Source organism: Balaenoptera borealis (genome assembly GCF_965194805.1).
Source record: "Balaenoptera borealis genome assembly, chromosome: 5".
NCBI classification, from domain to species: domain Eukaryota; kingdom Metazoa; phylum Chordata; class Mammalia; order Artiodactyla; family Balaenopteridae; genus Balaenoptera; species Balaenoptera borealis.
Genome location: NC_138862.1, coordinates 134,765,913 through 134,787,747, shown reverse-complemented (window position 1 = coordinate 134,787,747; position 21,835 = coordinate 134,765,913). Strand labels below are relative to the sequence as shown.

The 21,835-nt window shown below is 37.5% G+C and overlaps 1 protein-coding gene and 1 long non-coding RNA gene across 2 annotated transcripts in view; both read left to right on the top strand.

The window, feature by feature from the left end:
• NEK11 (NIMA related kinase 11) overlaps nucleotides 1–21,835 on the top strand; it is a gene marked incomplete at its 3' end in the record, with an annotated part of 277,731 nt that overhangs the window by 1,213 nt on the left and 254,683 nt on the right. The window contains 1 exon segment of the mRNA XM_082393620.1: nucleotides 1,485–1,753. Coding sequence (XP_082249746.1) covers nucleotides 1,536–1,753 — 218 coding nt within the window. The 5' untranslated portion in view covers nucleotides 1,485–1,535.
• On the top strand, nucleotides 1,767–21,812 carry LOC309629122. The gene is made up of 3 exons (XR_014244855.1): nucleotides 1,767–1,935; nucleotides 13,748–13,834; nucleotides 20,332–21,812. It is a non-coding gene; the product is annotated as an uncharacterized lncRNA (long non-coding RNA).

The window sequence follows — 21,835 nt, the reverse complement described above, 5'->3', positions numbered from 1 at the left end:
TTTGAGGTATGGGCCCCAGCTCTGAAGTTCCAACCCAATGCTGATGTTTTAGTATTGTCGTGATCACGTAGCCACTTAGGTGATTTGGTTTCTCCCTCCCTCCCTTCCTTCCTTCCTTCTCTGATTACTAGTTTTCCTTCTCACTGGCATTAGGTGAAACTTAACTGATTAATACATTATTTCAAGAAGGGAAATGCTGTAAATAGACATTTCCTTGTTTATGTTCTGTTCCAAGGATATTTGTAATTGGCCACCACCATGATGAAGCCCGCTGGCCATGTACCCCAAAGTACACAGATAGCATCTTGTTTTGTCATTATGCACAATAGGTTTTTGTCTTATAGCTTTGGAATTGTTGAATATGGACTGACCTGACTCCAGAGCACAGTCTTCAATTTAAAATCATGTTTTCTTTCCTTTTTTTTTTTTTTGTTGGAGTATAGTTGCTTTACAATGTCGTGTTAGTTTCTGCTGTACAGCAAAGTGAATCAGCCACACGTGTACATATATCCCCTCTTCCTTCCCATTTAGGCCACCACAGAGCATTGAATAGAGTTCCCTGTACTACACAGTCTGTTCTCATTAGTTATTAAAATCATGTTTTTCTTATGGATTTAAAATAAAACCCACTTTTCATAATTACTAACAAAACATTTTACATTTTGATGAAATAAAAATGATTTTACCATGCACATACTCATATGAAACAGTCCTGCCTTTCATAATTCCGCTGTACATTTATAGCTTTTTGAGAAATTACAGATTTACCTATAACAAATTTATGTTCAGCTAACATTAAAATACAATTTTAGATTTGAACTGCATTTGTGACACATCTTGTTTCCAAACCAGGGAGATTACTCTATACACAGTGTGCATAATAAAAAACTTCAGAAACTGGATCAGAATTTGCTTAGGATGGGAAAAAATTCATTTCGAATCCATATCCCTCTTCACATCTGATAAATGCAAATATCATGGTTTAAAGTCTACAGAAAAAAAAATCGAAAGAAACCAGCAATATGCTAATTTCTGGTTTAATCCTAACTCACCATTTATTAATCAAAATAGACATAAGGTGGGAAGAAAGAATACGTAAAGCTTGATGCAGATATGTAGATTTTAGGAAATTATAAAGTGCTAATACTTGGATGTTTTTTAAAAAGTAGGTGGGGAGTATAAAGTCTTAAACAGATTATTGATTGGAAAACATATATACATCTCAGAACTTTGGGGAAAGTTGACTGTTATTCAGTTCTGCCAAATTTAGATGCCTGAGGGAAGGCTCTGTTTTTGTGAAAGACTGCCTTCTATTGGAATCTGCAGTATCTCTACCTTTTAACATTTTCTCAATTAAAGTTAACCAATATTGGGTTGTTCAGTCCACCAATCAAGGTACAGGTATCACTGTCAGAAACTTACACTCTTTGTTAGGAATAGTTCAGCACCCGTTAGACCTGACCACTGGATTTTTCCTCTTTAAGGCATTGACTGATGCTACTTGGATGCATTTGACCATCTCCTAGGAGACTTGCATGTTGAGTTTCGATAAGCAAACAAACAGTTCTCTCTTGTTTGGAGCAATGCTGAAATTCCGAGAGGCTGCTAAGTGTGTGAGTGGATCAATAGCTGCTTCCACATGTCCAAAGCCCTTGATCGCAAGAAGATACATGCTTCAACAGAAACTTGGCAGTGGAACTTTTGGAACCGTCTATCTAGTGTCAGACAAGAATGCCAAACAAGGAGAGGAATTGTAAGTAAAAAAATACTTCATGCAAACCTTGAGTTGGCTGCTGTGTGTGTGCAGCTCTTAGCTGATTAAAAGCACGGAGTAATGTTTACTTTGCTTTTTGCATTAAAGTAAGAATTTAGTAAGAGAGAGAAAATCTCCTTGAATGATGTCTTCAGATGAGATTTTTAAAGGCATTTCAGCAGGTGAGTGAAGTACCCAAGTGACCTAGAGTAGGGAAATGGGGTAGATTATGTGAAAGTAAGATTTTTATGCGTACCAAAGTCTCAATTACAGCCTTGCTTCCACTTAACTTGATTGGGACTTGAATGAGAAAATAAGAATTGTTTATAATGACTGCATTTTTAGAAATGTTAGGAAATGCAAATCGATGGTAATTCACATTTGAGGTGAATAGAGTGTACTGAAGGAAATACGGTATTGACTTTGCTTGGCTTTTTCCCATGGAGGAGGTTTTCAAAGTCTGTAGTCATACAGCCCTCAAATTAGACATTTAAACCAAACAGGGGCTCCCATCTAAAATTATCTTATATTGATGACCCTCTTGTTACTTCCTTTCCTTTGATTTTTTTTTCTTTTTTTTTTTCACACACACTCACTGTATTTTATTTTTACAAGAGATAAATAGACTGACACCGAGCATTGTAAATGGATGACCACAACAAAAGCAACAATGATTGCACTTACCAAACACGAAACACACTCATACTATGTTATAATATTGACATTCAGTCCAGTAATCCGCCACTGTAACAGCTCCTTTACTTTGCAGTGAAAATTGATTTGTATATTCTTTGCCTCTGAGTCCTTGTGGGATTTTTTTTTTTAAATTCAAACAGAAAGTCACAAAAATTATAATCATCCTCATCAGTTCACTCAGTCCCATGTAATTAATTTTTTTTTTTCATCTTGATCTTTTGTTAGCACTTTTATGAGTTCATCAGTTTTTCATTAGAGTTCTGAAAATGCTTATTCATTCAGTTCAACAGTACAGTCAGTTACCAGAAACCTGTACTTGTCAGAATCTTTTCCATGAATTCCTTGAAGATGAAACCCTTTTATATGAACATATTTGCAAAAGCATCAGAGTACACCCAGAACTGTCTGTAAATGACAAAAGACTTAGAAATGACCACGGTTAAACATTTGATGAAAGTTCATAATAATGCAATTGACAAAGAAATTTAGTTATTTCTGAGATGTACATTTTAAAGTAATAACTAGCATTATGACTTATAACATTATACCAGAACATATAAGATTTTTAGAAATTTCATGTAATGTCTGAAACATTTATATTAACATAGTTCCATACAAATAACCCAATGAAACCTTAGTATTAGTTGTTTTGTTTGTTTGTTTTTTCATACTGCAGGTTCTTATTAGTCATCAGTTTTATACACATCAGTGTATACATGTCAATCCCAATCGCCCAATTCAGCACACCACCATCCCCACCCCACCGCAGTTTTCCCCCCTTGGTGTCCATATGTCTGTTCTCTACGTCTGTGTCTCAACTTCTGCCCTGCAAACTGGCTCATCTGTACCATTTTTCTAGGTTCCACACACATGCGTTAATATACGATATTTGTTTTTCTCTTTCTGACTTACTTCACTCTGTATGACAGTCTCTAGATCCATCCACGTCTCAACAAATGACTCAATTTCGTTCCTTTTTATGGCTGAGTAATATTCCATTGTATATACGTACCACAACTTCTTTATCCATTCGTCTGTTGATGGGCATTTAGGTTGCTTCCATGACCTGGCTATTGTAAATAGTGCTGCAATGAACACTGGGGTGCATGTGTCTTTTTGAATTATGGTTTTCTCTGGGTATACGCCCAGTAGTGGGATTGCTGGATCATTTGGTAAATCTATTTTTAGTTTTTTAAGGAACCTCCATACTGTTCTCCATAGTGGCTGTATCAATTTACATTCCCACCAACAGTGCAAGAGGGTTCCCTTTTCTCCACACCCTCTCCAGCATTTGTTGTTTGTAGATTTTCTGATGATGTGCGTTCTAACTGGTGTGAGGTGATACCTCATTGTAGTTTTGATTTGCATTTCTCTAATAATTAGTGATGTTGAGCATCTTTTCGTGTGCTTCTTGGCCATCTGTATGTCTGCTTTGGAGAAATGTCTATTTAGATCTTCTGCCCATTTTTGGATTGGGTTGTTTCTTTCTTTAATATTGAGCTAAATGAGCTGTTTATATATTTTGGAGATTAATCCTTTGTCCGTTGATTCGTTTGCAAATATTTTCTCCCATTCTGAGGGTTGTCTTTTCGTCTTGTGTATGGTTTCCTTTGCTGTGCAAAAGCTTTGAAGTTTCATTAGGTCCCATTTATTTATTTTTGTTTTTATTTCCATTACTCTAGGAGGTGGATCAAAAAAGATATTGCTGTGATTTATGTCAAAGAGTGTTCTTCCTATGTTTTCCTCTAAGAGCTTTATAGTGTCTGGTCTTACATTTAGGTCTTTAATCCATTTTGAGTTTATTTTTGTGTATGGTGTTAGGGAGTATTCTAATTTCATTCTTTTACATGTAGCTGTCCGATTTTCCCAGCACCACTTACTGAAGAGGCTGTCTTTTCTCCACTGTATATTCTTGCCTCCTTTATCAAAGATAAGGTGACCATATGTGTGTGGGTTTATCTCTGGACTTTATATCCTGTTCCATTGATATATATTTCTGTTTTTGTGCCAGTACCATACTGTCTTGATTACTATAGCTTTGTACTATAGTCTGAAGTCAGGGAGCCTGATTCCTCCAGCTCCATTTTTCTTTCTCAAGATTGCTTTGGCTATTCAGGGTCTTTTGTGTTTCCATACAAATTGTGACATTTTTTGTTCTAGTTCTGTGAAAAATGCCAGTGGTAGTTTGATAGGGATTGCATTGAATCTGTGGATTGCTTTGGGTAGTAGAGTCATTTTCACAATGTTGATTCTTCCAATCCAAGAACATGGTATATCTCTCCATCTATTTGTATCATCTTTAATTTCTTTCATCAGCGTCTTACAATTTTCTGCATACATGTCTTTTGTCTCCTTAGGTAGGTTTATTCCTAGATATTTTATTCTTTTTGTTGCAATGGTAAATGGGAGTGTTTTCTTAATTTCGCTTTCTGATTTTTCACCATTAGTGTATAGGAATGCAAGAGATATCTGTGCATTAATTTTGTATCCTGCTACTTTACCAAATTCATTGATTAGCTCTAGTAGTTTTCTGGTGGCATCTTTAGGATTCTCTATGTATAGTATCATGTCATCTGCAAACAGTGACAGTTTTCCTTCTTCTTTTCCAATTTGTATTCCTTTTATTTCTTTTTCTTCTCTGATTGCTGTGGCTAGGACTTCCAAAACTATGTTGAATAATAATGGTGAGAGTGGACATCCTTGCTTCGTTCCTGATCTTAGAGGAAATGCTTTCAGTTTTCCATCATTGAGAATGATGTTTGCTGTGGGTTTGTCGTATATGGCCTTTATTATGTTGAGGTAGGTTCCCTCTGTGCCCACTTTCTGGAGAGTTTTTATCATAAATGGGTGTTGAATTTTGTCAAAAGCTTTTTCTGCATCTATTGAGATGATCATATGGTTTTTATTCTTCAGTTTGTTAATATGGTGTATCACATTGATTGATTTGCGTATATTGAAGAATCCTTGCATCCCTGGGATAAATCCCACTTGATCGTGGTGTATGATCCTTTTAATGCGTTTTTGGATTCTGTTTGCTAGTATTTTGTTGAGGATTTTTGCATCTATATTCATCAGTGATATTGGTCTGTAATTTTATTTTTTTGAAGTATTTTTGTCTGGTTTTGGTATCAGGGTGGTGGTTCCCTCATAGAATGAGTTTGGGAGTGTTCCTCCCTCTGGAATTTTTTGGAAGAGTTTGAGAAGGATGGGTGTTAGCTCTTCTCTAAATGTTTGATAGAATTCACCTGTGAAGCCATCTGGTCCTGGACTTTTGTTTGTTGGAAGATTTTTAATCACAGTTTCAATTTCATTACTTGTGATTGGTCTGTTCATATTTTCTGTTTCTTCCTGGTCCAGTCTTGGAAGGTTGTACCTTTCTAAGAATTTGTCAATTTCTTCCAGGTTGTCCATTTTATTGGCATAGAGTTGCTTGTAGTAGTCTCTAATGATGCTTTGTATTTCTGCGGTGTCTGTTGTAACTTCTCCGTTTTCATTTCTAATTTTATTGATTTGAGTCCTCTACCTCTTCTTCTTGATGAGTCTGGCTAATGGCTTATCAATTTTGTTTATCTTCTCAAAGAACCAGCTTTTAGTTTTATTGATCTTTCCTACTGTTTTCTTTGTTTCTATTTCATTTATTTCTGCTCTGATCTTTATGATTTCTTTCCTTCTGCTAACTTTGGGTTTTGTTTGTTCTTCTTTCTGTAGTTCCTTTAGGTGTAAGGTTAGATTTTTTACTTGAGATTTTTCTTCTTTCTTGAGGTAGGCTTGTATAGCTGTAAACTTCCCTCTTAGAACTGCTTTTGCTGCATCCCATAGGTTTTGGATCGTGGTGTTTTCATTGTCATTTGTCTCTAGGTATTTTTTGATTTCTTCAGTGATCTCTTGGTTATTTAGTAACATATTGTTTAGCCTCCATGTGTTTGTGTTTTTTACGTTTTTTTCCCTGTAATTCATTTCTAATCTCATAGCGTTGTGGTCAGAAAAGATGCTTGATATGATTTCAATTTTCTTAAATTTCCTGAGGCTTGATTTGTGACCCAAGATGTGATCTATCCTGGAGAATGTTCCGTGTGCACTTGAAAAGACAGTGTAATCTGCTGTTTTTGGATGGAATGTCCTATAAATATCAATTAAATCTATCTGGTCTGTTGTGTCATTTAAAGCTACTGTTTCCTTATTTATTTTCATTTTGGATGATCTGTCCATTGGTGTAAGTGAGGTGTTAAAGTCCCCCACTATTATTGTGTTACTGTCGATTTCCTCTTTTATAGCTGTTAGCAGTTGCCTTATGTATTGAGGTGCTCCTATGTTGGGTACATATATATTTATAATTGTTGTATCTTCTTCTTGGATTGATCCCTTGATCATTATGTAGTGTCCTTCTTTGTCTCTTGTAACATTCTTTATTTTAAAGTCTATTTTATCTGATATGAGTATTGCTGCTCCAGCTTTCTTTTGATTTCCATTTGCATGGAATATCTTTTTCCATCCCCTCACTTTCAGTCTATATGTGTCCCTAGGTCTGAAGTGGGTCTCTTGTAGACAGCATATATATGGGTCTTGCTTTTGTATCCATTCAATGAGCCTGTGTCTTTTGGTTGGAGAATTTAATCCATTCACGTTGAAGGTAATTATCGATATGTATGTTCCTATTACCATTTTCTGTATTGTTTTGGTTTTGTTTTTGTAGGTCCTTTACTTCTCTTGTGTTTCCCACTTAGAGAAGTTCCTTTAGCATTTGTTGTAGAGCTGGTTTGGTGGTGCTGAATTCTCTTAGCTGTTGCTTGTCTGTAAAGCTTTTGATTTCTCCATCAAATCTAAATGAGATCCTTGCTGGGTAGAGTAATCTTGGTTGTAGGTTCTTCCTTTTCATCACTTTAAGTATATCATGCCACTCCCTTCTGGCTTGTAGAGTTTCTGCTGAGAAATCAGCTGTTAACCTTATGGGAGTTCCCTTGTATGTTATTTGTCATTTTTCCCTTGCTGCTTTCAATAATTTTTCTTTGTCTTTAATTTTTGCCAATTTGATTACTGTGTATTTCGGTGTGTTTCTCCTTGGATTTATCCTGTATGGGACTCGCTGCGCTTCCTGGACTTGGATGGCTATTTCCTTTCCCATGTTAGGGAAGTTTTCGACTATAATCTCTTCAAATATTTTCTCTGGTCCTTTCTCTCTCTCTTCTTCTGGGACCCCTATAATGCAAATGTTGTTGCGTTTAATGTTGTCCCAGAGGTCTCTTAGGCTGTCTTAATTTCTTTTCATTCTTTTTTCTTTAGTCTGTTCCACAGCAGTGAATTCCACCATTCTGTTTTCCAGGTCACTTATCCGTTCTTCTGCCTCAGTTATTCTGCTATTGATTCATTCTAGTGTAGTTTTCATTTCAGTTATTGTGTTGGTCATCTCTGTTTGTTTGTTCTTTAATTCTTCTAGGTCTTTGTTAAACATTTCGTGCATCTTCTCGATCTTTGCCTCCATTCTTATTCCGAGGTCCTGGATCATCTTCACTATCATTATTCTGAATTCTTTTTCTGGAAGGTTGCCTATCTCCACTTCGTTTAGTTGTTTTTCTGGGATTTTATCTTGTTCCTTCATCTGGTATATAGCCCTCTGCCTTTTCATCTTGTCTATCTTTCTGTGAATGTGGTTTTTGTTCCACAGGCTGCAAGATTATAGTTTTTCTTGCTTCTGCTGTCTGCCCTCTGGTGGTTGAGGCTATCTGAGAGGCTTGATGGGAGACTCTGGTGGTGGGTAGAGCTGGCTGTTGCTGTGGTGGTCAGAGCTCAGTAAAACTTTAATCCACTTGTCTGCTGATGGGTGGGGCTGGGTTCCCTCCCTGTTGGTTGTTTTGCCTGAGGCAAGCCAACACTGGAGCCTACCTGGGCTCTTCGGTGGGGCTAATGACAGACTCTGGGAGGGCTCACGCCAAAGAGCACTTCCCAGAACTTCTGCCGCCAGTGTCCTTGTCCCCATAGTGAAACAGAGCCACCCCTCGCCTCTGCAGGAGACCGTCCAACACTAGCAGGTAGGTCTGGTTCAGTCTCCCCCGGGGTCACTGCTCCTTCCCCTGGGTCCTGATGCGCACACTATTTTGTGTGCGCCCTCCAAGAGTGGGGTCTCTGTTTCCCCCAGTCCTGTCGAAGTCCTGCAATCAATTCTACTAGGCTTCAAAGTCTGATTCTCTATGAATTCCTCCTCCTGTTGCCGGAACCCCAGGTTGGGAAGCCTGATGTGGGGCTTAGAACCTTCACTCCAGTGGGTTGACTTCTGTGGTATAAGTGTTTGCCAGTCTGTGAGTCACCCACCCACCAGTTATGGGATTTGATTTTACTCTGATTGCGCCCCTCCTACCGTCTCATTGTGGCTTCTCATTTGTCTTTGGATGTGGGGTATCTTTTTTTGGTGAGTTCCAGTGTCTTCCTGTCGATGATTGTCCAGCAGCTAGTTCTGATTCTGGTGTTCTCACAAGAGGGAGTGAGAGCACGTCCTTCTACTCCGCCATCTTGGTTCCTCTCCCTTTCCTTTGATTTTAATCAAACCCTATAAACTTTCATGGCAGAGAAAAACTCTAATGTTGTTGGACAGTACATCTCTTACAAATAAGGATGAATCTTCATTTTTAGCTTAAAGTTGCTTGAATTTGCTGCAGTGAAAAGTTAGTTGGAACTGAAGTTAGGATAAGAAACTTGTACATCAAACACAGGAGGAAGAGAAAGGAGAAGGAAGAGTGATCCAAGAAATCAGCCCTTGAGAAGAACAGATTTCCATCCCATAATCTACTCTTTTATTCAGAGGTTTTGAGGCTACTCTAAATGCTTCCAGCTTTTGCCCATAGGACTGTGGATTTAAAATCAGTGTGATAAACTTTTCTATTTCTTAATATGTCATAGGAACTATAAAAGCAAATGTTACTGATGCTACTATTTTATTTAAAAATCAGCCTTTTAAATGGTCTCTGTGTCCAGAATTTTAAAAAGTAGTTATCTAGACTTCATAATTTTTGATAAATTCCTATGTGAAGAATGGGAATAATGCTGGCACTTTTCTGGTGTCATTAGAACATGCTTTATGACTTCTACCAAAAAATAATTTTTTACCTTAAATCCTAGAGGTACTCTTCCAGCTGTTTAGAACAGGATGATAAATTTATGAAAATTACTAGAGACCCTTTATGGAAACATTAAGAGTAAGGCCTAAATCTGACCCAAGAGTTATAAAAATCATAATGTAAAGAATGTATCCAATTTTGGTTTCTTCAACTAATGAGGAATGTGAAGAATTTAAGAGAATAGGAAAAAAAAAGTTGATTAAAGGGATGTAACATAAGATGTATGAAGACCAAACTTGAAAGTTTCAGACTTGAGGTGATGGGTGGGTGTGTATGTGTGTAGGGAGGAGGGGAAGAGAATGAGAGAGATGAGGGGGCTGGGGCCAGTTGAATGGGAAGTGATTTGTTAGTGACCTTCACTGTACCTGAACTCATCTTAGGACGTATGAGTTGAGCTGAAGATGGCAGAAGAAGCCTAGGTGTGTAGAGTAAATTCAATAGTGAGGATAATTGACAAATCATTTGATACCAAAGGTCTAGTCTAGAATCTCTTGGACAGGAATCATTCATCATCAGAAACTCTACAACATATTACGTACTGGTCACATTCAGCATTCAGATGTCTTTTGTTTGGCTTGCAGAGTTGTTTCTTTTTAAATCTAAATTAGTTGCCAGTATTTAAAAATGGGTTGCTTTCATAAAATTGAGCTTTTCATCTTCTCTTGAAAAAAATCAAAATATTTGCTAACACTGCCGCCTGTGTAGCCAGTGTGGGCTGGAGCTGCAGGCAGTGGCCCTCTTTAAGCAGACCCTGGACTCCTCTCCGATTCACCACGTTCCTGCCACTCCTCACCGTTTCTTACACCTTTCCACTACCTGCCTACTTTTGTAGACGTTTGACTTTTAGAACTGCTGAAATCATGAAGAATCATGGATATGGCTGCTCACAAAATCTTAGAATGCTCAAAGGAAGGCAGTACAGTGTCACGGGTTAAGACCACAGGCTTTGAAGGTGAACAGGTCAGGAAGTAAAGCCAGTCTTGTTCTTAACTGAGATTAAGGTTATGCAGGTTCCTAATCTGAGCTTCAGTTTTCTTAGACACCACCCAATAACTGCAACTGGAACTCTCTACTAAATGGAAGCCTTTCTTTTTACATTCCACTTTTAAGAGAGGAAAGTCTCCCAAGCAAAGCAATGTGATGTCAGGTATGTGATTTTAAAACCTTCTTCTAGTATCTTTCTTGAGATTGTAACCCTTCTGTTGCCATCTCTTCTTTCATATCTCTTCTTTCATATCTCTATGGCTGTCGGAAGAAAACTGGTCCTCAGAATGTTGACCTTTTAGCTGTGTAAGGCAGCAGCTCATCAGCGATTGTTGTGTTTAATGCATATACGGAGGCAGAAAACTAAACTCATATTTTTAGGATCCTTTCCTGAGAGTGTTGACAGGTGAACCTTTGGTTTGTGATCAAAGCACATCAACAAGCACCACCCATTCTTCAAGCAATTTGGTTAGATAAGGTTTTAAATTCTGCTTTACATACTAGGCCATAAACATAGGAAATTGGTTAAGGGCTGGATAGAAGATACCTTCTAAAAAGATTTCTGTAATGTTATGAATGCTGCTCCCTTAACAGATCAGAGTAGATCTGACTCTCTTCACGTTTTGCAGACACACCCCTAACCTTCTGAGATAATAAGGAAAGTGTATGGTACCTTTACATGCCAGACTACCCCGTGGTACCCTTGTTAAAGGAGGGACTTAGGTAGACCGTGAGCCCCAGCTGGTCTGTAGGACACTTGTTACCAGCCCCTGTGAACTCTAGGTCCAGGCGATATGCACTTTAGATTTAATTAATCAAAGAACTTTCAAAGAACTTTCCCGTTAAACAGTTGCAATTTATCACTGTGCCACTTGAGGGCACCACTCTACCATCGACATTTTCATATACTATGATGTTGTGAATTTTAATTACAACGTAAATACCACATTCCTTTACATTTTTATTGACTTTCTGCATTTGCTATGGAATTTAAAAAAAAGGCCACAGGCATTACACTTGATTAATGTATGTTTCAAGAGAGGGTTTTTTTGGCATAAAAATATCTGTTATTCTTTTTTTAGTTATCACAGTAGAATAAAATTAAGCTTAAAATGATTAGTGAATGAGATAGAGGTTTTTACTTTATTATATTCTGTGTCATGGAATTCATAAAACAGTATTTGGGAATATTTTCTTTCATAATTATGGAAACTCTGGACTAATGGATGTGAAGGTGTGATAATGTTAACGCATATTCCTAAAGATTATTCTAATTCTAGCTCATAATTTTATATTTTTGTTAAGCTGTCAGTTTTTTTTTTAACATTTTTATTGGCGTATAATTGCTTTACAATGGTGTGTTAGTTTCTGCTTTATACCAAAGTGTATCAGTTATACATATACATATATCCCCATATCTCTTCCCTCTTGCATCTCCGTCCCTCCCACCCTCCCTATCCCACCCTTCTAGCTGGTCACAAAGCACCGAGCTGATCTCCCTGTGCTATGCGACTGCTTCCCACTAGCTATCTGTTTTACATTTGGTAGTGTATATATGTCCATATATACACTATCACTCTCTCACTTTGTCCCAGCTTACCCTTCCCCCTCCCCGTGTCCTCAAGTCCATTCTCTAGTAGGTCTGCGTCTTTATTCTCGTCTTGCCCCTAGGTTCTTCATGACCATTTTTTTTTTTTTTTAGATTCCATATATATATAAGCTGTCAATTTTTTATTAAGCAAACCTACAAGATTTTGATAAGCTAGGAAGTTACTTTGGCCCTTAGCATACTGTGTGTAATTTAATAGAAAAGAGATGTTAAGGAAATAGGCTTACCCTGAATTATATGATTATTTGTCCATGATTAAAATACACAATTAGTCATGGCCACAGTTGGTGAATTTCAACATTAATCTTATCAGCATAGGATGCTGGTTTTAAAAAAAGTTTCATCACACTTAAGATACAGTGACTTTATTATGTGAAGTTGATTTTCTGCTCTAGTCTTTTAGTTTGTCAACTCAAGTATTTAATACAATTTATGTAATAAACCTTTGCTTTGGACTGAGTACCAGAGAGGAAACTGAAACAATAGGATACAAGGCTTGGCCCTTAGGAACTTCCAGTCTAGAAGAGAGGCAGAATTAACATACATAAAACAACCAGCAGCCAGTGCAGTGCTTTAGCATCTGTGTGGCAGGTTGCTCTTAGAGATGTTGGTATGGCCACTGCCCAGCTCCCTTGTAGCTACATATGGTCATTATCTTACTGGTATCTGTACATTATGTAAGAGCTTTCATTCTTTTCCCCCCTTGGTTCTGTCCATGTAATATCTAAATATTTCCCCCCTTAACTGTGCACCTACACTTTGGTCTTTGCCTGCATATGGTCGACATGGTTAACATGAAAATGCTTTCTCTCTCCACAGGACATTTCTTCCCAGTATGAGGATCTTAAATAGGAAAGGCCACCAATTCCTTAGAGAAGTGTCCTCAAGCCCACACACTGAGGCCTAGGACCCTGCCTCCCAGGAGAGCTCTTGGGCCTGTATTAGAGTGGATTTTTAAAAGTCCTAACAAGCAGATTTCCCAGCCAGCCATGGAGACAATATGGAAGAGAGGGGTTTGGGGGCTGCTGATAGAATTAGTCACACTGACAGCAAGAGAGGAGTGGCCTTACACCTTAAGAGTGAAGGAGGTGAAAAGTTATAAAGAGGTAATAAAAAACCCCACAACAGTCTGGGTCCTTTATTGTAAAGCTAAATGGCTCTCCTTAGCCCAGTTCCTTCTGAGGACATCTCAGGCCCACAGCCCATTTCCAAAGTGTTGTGTTGAGCAGTAGCCACCAACAGGGGTGGGCCGGTGGGAGTCAGGGCTTTTGAAGGACACAGCCACGGTTAAGCCACCACATGAGGATCCATTCCTCAGCTTTTCATCTTAATATACTTTGAGATGGTCGGTCTTGGTGAGGGGCTTATGTTAACCAAATTCAGTTAAGATGAATCTATAAATCATGATGCTGCTTCTTAATTCTGGGCCTAGAATGAATAAGTATCTCCTTTCATGTACCTTTCCACCGTTTTCTGATGTGAGTCTGGAGAAGCTGAATATCTAATCAGAAGTGAAAATATACCTAAAACAAAATAGGTGGAACAATTTAGACAGTTATTTGATTAGCCAGATAAAGGGTCTCTTCTTCATAATAGAGAACATCGTTCCAGGTGACTGTTTTCCTGGGGACCCTCAGTGCCAGTGTGTGTCTGCTGAACAGCTCCAGAGGCACGTACATACAGGTAACCCTAGGCTACCTCCTTTTCCAATATTGAAGGTAATGTGCACATGTTTTACAAAAAGTGCAGGTGTGCGTAAAGCAGGAAAATGATCTGTAATCCTGCCCTCCAACTTCTGGTCTTTTCTGTAAGCACTGACAGACAGACATTTAATCTTCAAGGAAACATATGGCATTGGTCATGGTGGTTGCCTCAGAGATTGAGGACGAGGAGTGAAGGAGACTTGCTTTTCATTGAACCATTTTGTACATTTGGAATTTTATACCATGTGCAAGCTTGAAAAAAATCCACATAATAAATAAAAGTAAAAGAAACTTTACATATTCATTCAACAAATCTGGTCCCCATTTTCTGGTCACTTGCTCTCTAAGGAGCTTGAGTTGGGTGGTTCTCAATTGCGGCTGAACAGTAAAATAACAATATTAAAAATACACCTTTGAGTCACACCCCAATACATTCTGTTTTAACTGGGCCACACGCCAGGCATCTGGATTTTTGAGAGCTTCCAGGTGATTTGAATGTATAGCTAGGCTTGAGAGTATCTGGTCTAGTGGGAGAGAAAAACACTAATTGTATGATCATAAAAGTAAATAATTACAAACTGCCATTAAGTATTGTGAAAGAAAAGTCTTGGTTGCTGTAGGTACAACAGACCTGTCTAAGTTGGCAGGATGAGCTTTGGTGAGGCAAGGCTTCCCTGAGAACATGTCGTTTCAGCTGAGACCTCAAGAATGATTAAGAACTAGCCAGTGGTTTTCACATGTTATTGGGCATCAGAACTGGAAGGCAGCTTAAAACACAGATTGCTGGGCTCTACTCCCAAACTTCCTGGTTTAGCAAGTCTCGGTGGGGCCTGAGAATTTGCATTTCTAACAGCTGTTGCTGGCCTGAGGACTGCAGTTTGAGGACCACTGAACTAGGCAAAAGGATGGGAGAACATTTCCATTCAGTGTATATATAATTTTGCATCTTTTTTTGGAAACATTAAAATATAAGTATTTTCCCATCTTATCGAATATTCTGAAAAGCATCATATAAAATGCCTGCATAATAGTCCACCATATGGCTTTAATATCGTTTAGCTCCTTCTTGTTGGATATGTAAATTCTGGTACTCTCTTTGAAGTAGAAGTAAAAAACTATTGTGCCTTTTTGCATCCTCAGAGATTTGATGTAATGATTGTTTCATCATATCCTTTCTGTCAATGGTTTAAGTCTGGGAAACTAATGAATAACTGAGCTTCAATCACTGAGAAGTGATGGGCATTCTGTGCATTCAGTTGAAGAATATTTGAGCCAGTTATGGATTATGGCCACATTTGCTCAGATGCTCACTTGTAATTAGAGAAAAAGTACTTCATCCATTTTCAAGTTTATTTCTGACACATTGAGAAATGGAGAAATCAGTTTTCATATTATAAGGAATGAACTAAAAAGCCTCCCTTTCTGTGTATAGGTTTTCACTGTTTACACAAAAGGACATTATTTCCTCTTAGAGAATTAATAAATTGATTATAGTAGCCTGCCAGTGTCAAAAATAATTAAAAATGAGTAATAGTTCTTAACTAGAATGCATAGATTTTATAATATTTGAAACAGCTTTCAGTGACTCAGAATGTGACAGTAATTTCTGCTATTTAATAGCAGATAGCCTTCAGCAAAGCTACTGTTTATATTTTGTACCTGCTAACACCTATGCACCTACTAACACCTATTTATGGATTTTCTGTCTGATTTACTTAATTATTTTAACATATCCTTACTTTCAGTTTTGAGTCATTCTAAATAAAACAGTAGATTTAATGAGTCCAGCTTTGAGCCTGTTCTCTGCACTCTTATTAAAGCTGTTATTTCTATAGTATGACCAGGAGTTCTCCCCAGTGGGTATCTGTGATGGTAGAATTGTGTTATTGAGTGGGCTGAGTTAATTTAATAGGATTCAGTGGTTTATGCAGTGGAGAGTTATGAAAGCAATTTGGAGGAAACTAATGATTTCTTTCTATTTTTCCCTACCAGAAAATACAGTTTTCTTTGTTTTTTTATTGTAGTGATCATGTCTTTTTCCCCTTAAAATCTTCAGTCTTTTAATAGAGCTTATGAGTGCATCTTAAAATCTCTTTTAAAATAGTTCATGTTCTGGAGGATATTGTGTGTAGGTTCCACCTAGGTAAATCCGGACAGAGTAAGTTTGAACTTAGACTTCACTTTGGGCTTTGCCAGTTCTTGGTCTACAGTAACTCAAGCCTCTGAGCTTCTGGCAATTTTGCAACATGTAAGGGTTGGGAGCTGGAAGGGAAAAGGAGAGAAGAGAAGGCGGGGTGCACACTGACTTACCTCAATCATGGTAATGAGGTTGACATTCTGGGGTAAATGATTTACATCTTCCTGAGGCTGCTTTGCTGCATGATTGCTGCATGTCCTTTTTCTCTAGCTTTTTATCTAGTTTTTAATATTTACGGATGAGCGATGACTAATAAATAAAATATTTTAGGATGAGTAAGATGCAGGGAAACCCTCCATTTCATTTTGGCTTGGGCAGGGGGCCAAACAAGCCTGCTTGAAGACTGAATCACCAAGAAGCATTTAGAAGGAAGACACCAGCACACAAAAAGCCTTTTTTAAAATGCTTTTTTCTTACATTACTATTGTTTGAAAGAAAACAAAAGTGATTTATTTAAAATACGACTGTTGACAGGAAAAGAGTGTAGATAAATTACTATACTGTATTTATTAGATTTTCAGACTGGTTGTTTAAATTCTTTCCTTATCCTACTCTATTCTTCCAATGTATTGTTTTGGTGGATTTGTGAGTAGGGAAGCTAATGGTTTTGCTAACACTGAATAATACCCCCAGGAAATAAGGAATGTTATTCTTCATAAGTGTATGAGATGGGGGGAGGAATATCTAAGCTATTTTAGTAAATAATAATTTTTAAATGTAATTGGATATGCTGGTCCCTTTACATTGTCATTGTTGACTACCCCAAGTTTTAAAAACAGGAGATTTGTGTAAGCCTATTACTTTAAATGTGATTTTTGTCTCATTTATTCAATAAATAAAACAAAATACTTTAAGGATGAATGTACAAAATGCAAGAACAAAACCTTATGGGCATAGGACAGTTCAAGTTTTTATCCCCTAACAAATAAAGGATGTTTTTTCCGGCAAGACGTGTTATAGCAAAGACTGAGGTGATTTTTGATAGATGCCAGAGGAACCTCGATGACCAAATCCAATATTTTTTGGGCTAACTTTAGTTTCCTGATGCCAAAGCAAGCATGACACCGTTGAGTATAATTTGTAACTAGCCCTTCTTGTTCTTGGTTCTATTCAAGCGGCCTTCTTGTCAGATCCTTTCCTCCAACAGCTTTTGGTGGGACAAGCCAACCAGTGCTGGGCCTGCCACACAGCGGGCAGTTCCCTGTACTGTCACTTGTTCCTGCAGGACCATCTGAGGGGCATCTTCTTTTCCCAGTCCTTTCCCTTCTGAACTGGTCCACTTCCTTTTTGGACACGTGCATTGACCTGGGAGGAGGTATGGGCAGTTTTGGCTAGTACCCACCTTTCTAATATTTTGAGCTGAAAATTTGAGTTGTGATACCATCTACCTTTAAATAACTTGGAAAATGAGATTCATCTATAACTTAATCATCAAAGAAATGAGAAGGCAGAAAACCCTCAGGTTAAAATTCTGGCTTACTTTATTACTCTTGAGCAGATTTTCCTGGGGAAAAAGTTTGGTTGCCATGACATCCATATCTAAATAGTGAACTTAGCATGATGTAGGTGACTTAAAAGTCAACAGGGGAGAAAAACAATAACACTTATGTTACTATTAGCTTCTTGGTCAGTTATTCCTAAGCTTCATTTTTAGAACGAGTGATTTGTAAATTTATATGGGAAGTATCAATAGATATAGTTAATACCAAAGATTTCTAAAGTAGCTTGTGTACTACACTAATTGTGCATTGTATAAATAATTTCATATAGTATTAAAAATAAGCAGTTAATATTATGTGACCTCATTGCTTTAAAATACTATGAAATTGAATTTCTGTTCCATAGTTTAACAGGGATATAATCCCTTTTTTTTTTTTTTACAATCACTTTTTATTTCTCAGCTGCTTTCATAGCCCCTGTTACCTGATAATTGTAAGTATGAATGAACAGTTATGAAACCTTTGACATGTTGTAGAACATACTTAATAGGACGGCAGTGCTACTATTTAGTAATCATGTGAAAAATCCACCCCAAATTTTAGTTACTGAAAAAGCAAACCCTGGGCATGAGGAAACTTTTGCAGCTGATGTGCATGCTCATTGTCATGACTGTGGAGATGGTTTCCTGGGCATATCCATAGGTCAAAATTTATCAGATTACATACCTTAAATATATGCAGTGTATCATTGCCAATTATACCTTAATAAATGTGTTTAGGGAAGGTGAACCTTGGACCGTGATATATGAAACCTCTAAGGTTGTTAAACTGGTTGATTTTGTAGTTGCTAGTGATAATCATTATGAAATTTGGTAGCTTAAGCTTAATGTTGCTTTTTAATCTTTGGGTTCAGACCAATCAATCTTCTTGTTTTTAGATCAGAGAAGAATCATAGGCTTTGTTTTTCATGACCTTTATTGAGCAAGTGAGGAAGGAAGGTTAAATTCATATATTCTAGGTTTACAAATTTCTAAGAGTAGAAAATTTGGAATATTGCAGCTTTGATTAGAATGTGTTTGGGTGTTAGTTTTCTCAACTTCCCATATGCAGTTGGCACTCAACATTTTAATTAAAGTTTGATTGATGTTTCCACTTCTCTATTAGTTTGAGTTTGGAGAAACCTCTTAAAACCTAATGTAGCTATATCTGCCTTCCCTCAGGAGAGATTTGAGGAAGATCCGCAGCCCTTCATTTCTTCTCTCCCTTGTCTCCCTACATCTTCCATCTCATGGGCCTCACACAAGTATAGATATTGTGGGTCTGGGGGCAAGATCAGCCAATGCAGTTTTTACAATAATTAGATTTGCAGTTTGTTGATCAGCTGCTTTTATTTCATGTGCTCTTTGAAAGATATTTCAGTACAATGATTATTGAGCTCTAACTTAATAATTTCTGTTATTTTTAGAATTGTTTTAGAAATGAAAATTAAATTATAGAAGGTCCAGTGACAGATGTTATTTGCAAGGCAGTTTAACATTCCTTAGGAAGTAAAGCATTTGGATATTTGATAAGGATTGGACTTGACACAAACCTGAAGTAAGCCTTACTATCTTTGAGGTTGAGTTTTGAGCTCAGAAGGGGTAAGGTGTATTCAACAGGTTTTGAAGACCAAGAACAGTAGATAATTTCCTCCAGGTAAAGTTTATTTTAGCATTATTTTGCTAGCCCTGCACAATCATAAAAACTCCCTGTGTGTATGTTTGTCTTTGTATATATGTACATCAACACAAAAACTATGTATATGTGTATATATACACATAAACGTATATGTGTATATATACACATAAACACACAAGTGTATATATGTGTATGTGTGTGTGTGTTCACACACGTACACAGTTTTTCAGTTCGGCACTACTTTCAGCAGCAGAGGTAGTACTCAGCTGATAACAAATATCCTGGTCTGATGAATGAAGCGATCCAGGGCTCAGTGTTTCATACATTGGAGAGACAGTGGAGTGCCCTGTGGGGATTTCCACTTTATACTAATTCAAAAGGCATTAATATGGCCCACTCATTGAAAAGCCCCCGCTGGGAGGCCCTGACTACCCTGCCTCTGCTGTGTGGGGTGATTATGGGATGTCCCCTCGGCAGCTGCCTCTGACTCATCTTACGCCATTAGCTAGACTCTCCCCAGGATTCCTTGGAAACTGTGTGCCTACCTGAATAATTTATTACCTAGAGATCAATTATTCATAACTCATTATTACAGCTGAAATAAAACCTAAAGGTGGAATCATTCTGCACCTCATGAATATCCAACAGATCATCAGGAGATTGCAGTAGTTTTAAGTCCTTATGGTCCCCACTGCCTATTTGTTTCTCTGAAGGGATCCCAGAGAGAACAGCCTTCTGAAATGGAACAAGGGTGGATGAAAGCAGTAGCAGATGACTCCCTTCTGGTTGTGCTGCACTGCTTCATCTCTTCACACTGTTTGTCTTTTTAATTCTGGCCTTATTTACACCTAGAAATAAAATTTCAGTTTGAGAGAATTTAGGAGACATTTATAGCACTGTTGGTTTATTAAACCACTCCTAGGAGGTAAACAAGGATGCAAAACTTGTCCTTAGAATATCCTTTCTGGGATAAAATGCACTAGGTACCTATAGTACATTTTATTGACATTAGTCATGCTACATTTGCTTGTTGCATCAGAGTTATATCTGAGTTGTGTTTTATTTTTAGCCCATATCTTTCATATAAAGAAATGCCATATGTTTTTCACGTATGTTATATAAAAAGCATTTTAATAAAAGTGTGGGACTTCCCTGGTGGTGCAGTGGTTAAGAATCTGCCTGCCAGTGCAGGGGACATGGATTCGAGCCCTGGTCTGGGAAGATCCCACATGCCGCGGAGCAACTAAGCCCGTGTGCCACAACTACTGAAGCCCACGCGCCTAGAGCCTGTGCTCCACAACAAGAGAAGCCACCACAATGAGAAGCCCGTGCACCGCAATGAAGAACAGCCCCTGCTCGCTGCAACTAGAGAAAACCCGCGCAGCAACGAAGACCCAACGCAGACAAAAATAAATAAATTAAAAATAAATAAATTAAAAATAAATAAATTTTTTTAAAAAGTGTTGTGAAAGTGTAACCAAAAGAAGCCTAATTATTTTTTCTATTAAGGAAATATAATAGGAAATTGTTTGACTTAAGCCAGACTGATTAATTTAAAAAATAATCACCAAGCTTTTAAAAATGTGTTGAAAATAGTTGGAGAGTTTGAAATTCCAGTTACTTTGGCTGTAAAGCAGAGGTTTGCCTTTGGGGTTTGGCTGCCCCTGGACTCACTGGCATTGAAGAATGGGCAGAAGTCTGTGAGCTTCACACTCTGGGCACCATCTCAGTGTGGTGTCACTTTCTTACTTACCAAAGGTAAGTTAGTACTGATTTTGAGCATAAGAGTTCTAAGACGCTGGGGTTAACCTTTCCCTGGTTAAAAGCCCCAGCCTGTAGATAAAAATCCCAAACTGTTGAGCAAGCATTTTTTAGTAGCATTTCCAGATTTTTTTGTGTTGATGTTGGTTCTCCAAATGAAATGAAGGCTAAATATTTACGCAAAATTTAATGGCCTGAACCCATACCTTTCACACTGGACCATACATATGGTGTCCCAGGTGACCCACCAAGCAGGAGTTTAAATATGCATTTAGTTTTACTAATGTGAAAATATATGGGTAATTTAAAAAAATTTAGGACAAGTGTGAATATGTCATGGAGTAGAATAAAAAATTTGCATAATTTTTGAATTTTTACTATAATTTTAATAGGTTACACATTTATATGGCTCAATAAATATAAAAAGCTGTACTGTTAAAAGTCTCCTCTCATCCTTGTCCCCCTTTTTCTGAGTTCCCATTCTCTTCCCCAAGACGTAACCAGTTTGTTTCCCATGGATCCTTCCAGAGTTGCTTTGTGCATCTATAAGCGACTCTGGAATATAGATTCTTATTTTTGTCTCCTTCTGATAAAAACTAGCGTATTACACACTTCTGTTTCATGTTTTTTTTCATATGCCAAAATATCTGGGAGAGCTTTCCACATCAGTATGAAGAGAATGTTCCCATTCTTTGTTTTAACAACTATATAGTACATTCTATTGTATGGCTGCTACTTTCCGGTTGATATATATTTGGATTGTTTTTAATCTTTTGTTATTAAAAATACTGCTGCAGTGAATAACCCTGAACATTTGTCCTTTCACAAACATGTCACTATTTCTTGCATGAATTTTTAAAATAAAGCTTGAGATTTCAGAGACATGTTCTGCTTTTGGCAGTCCTAT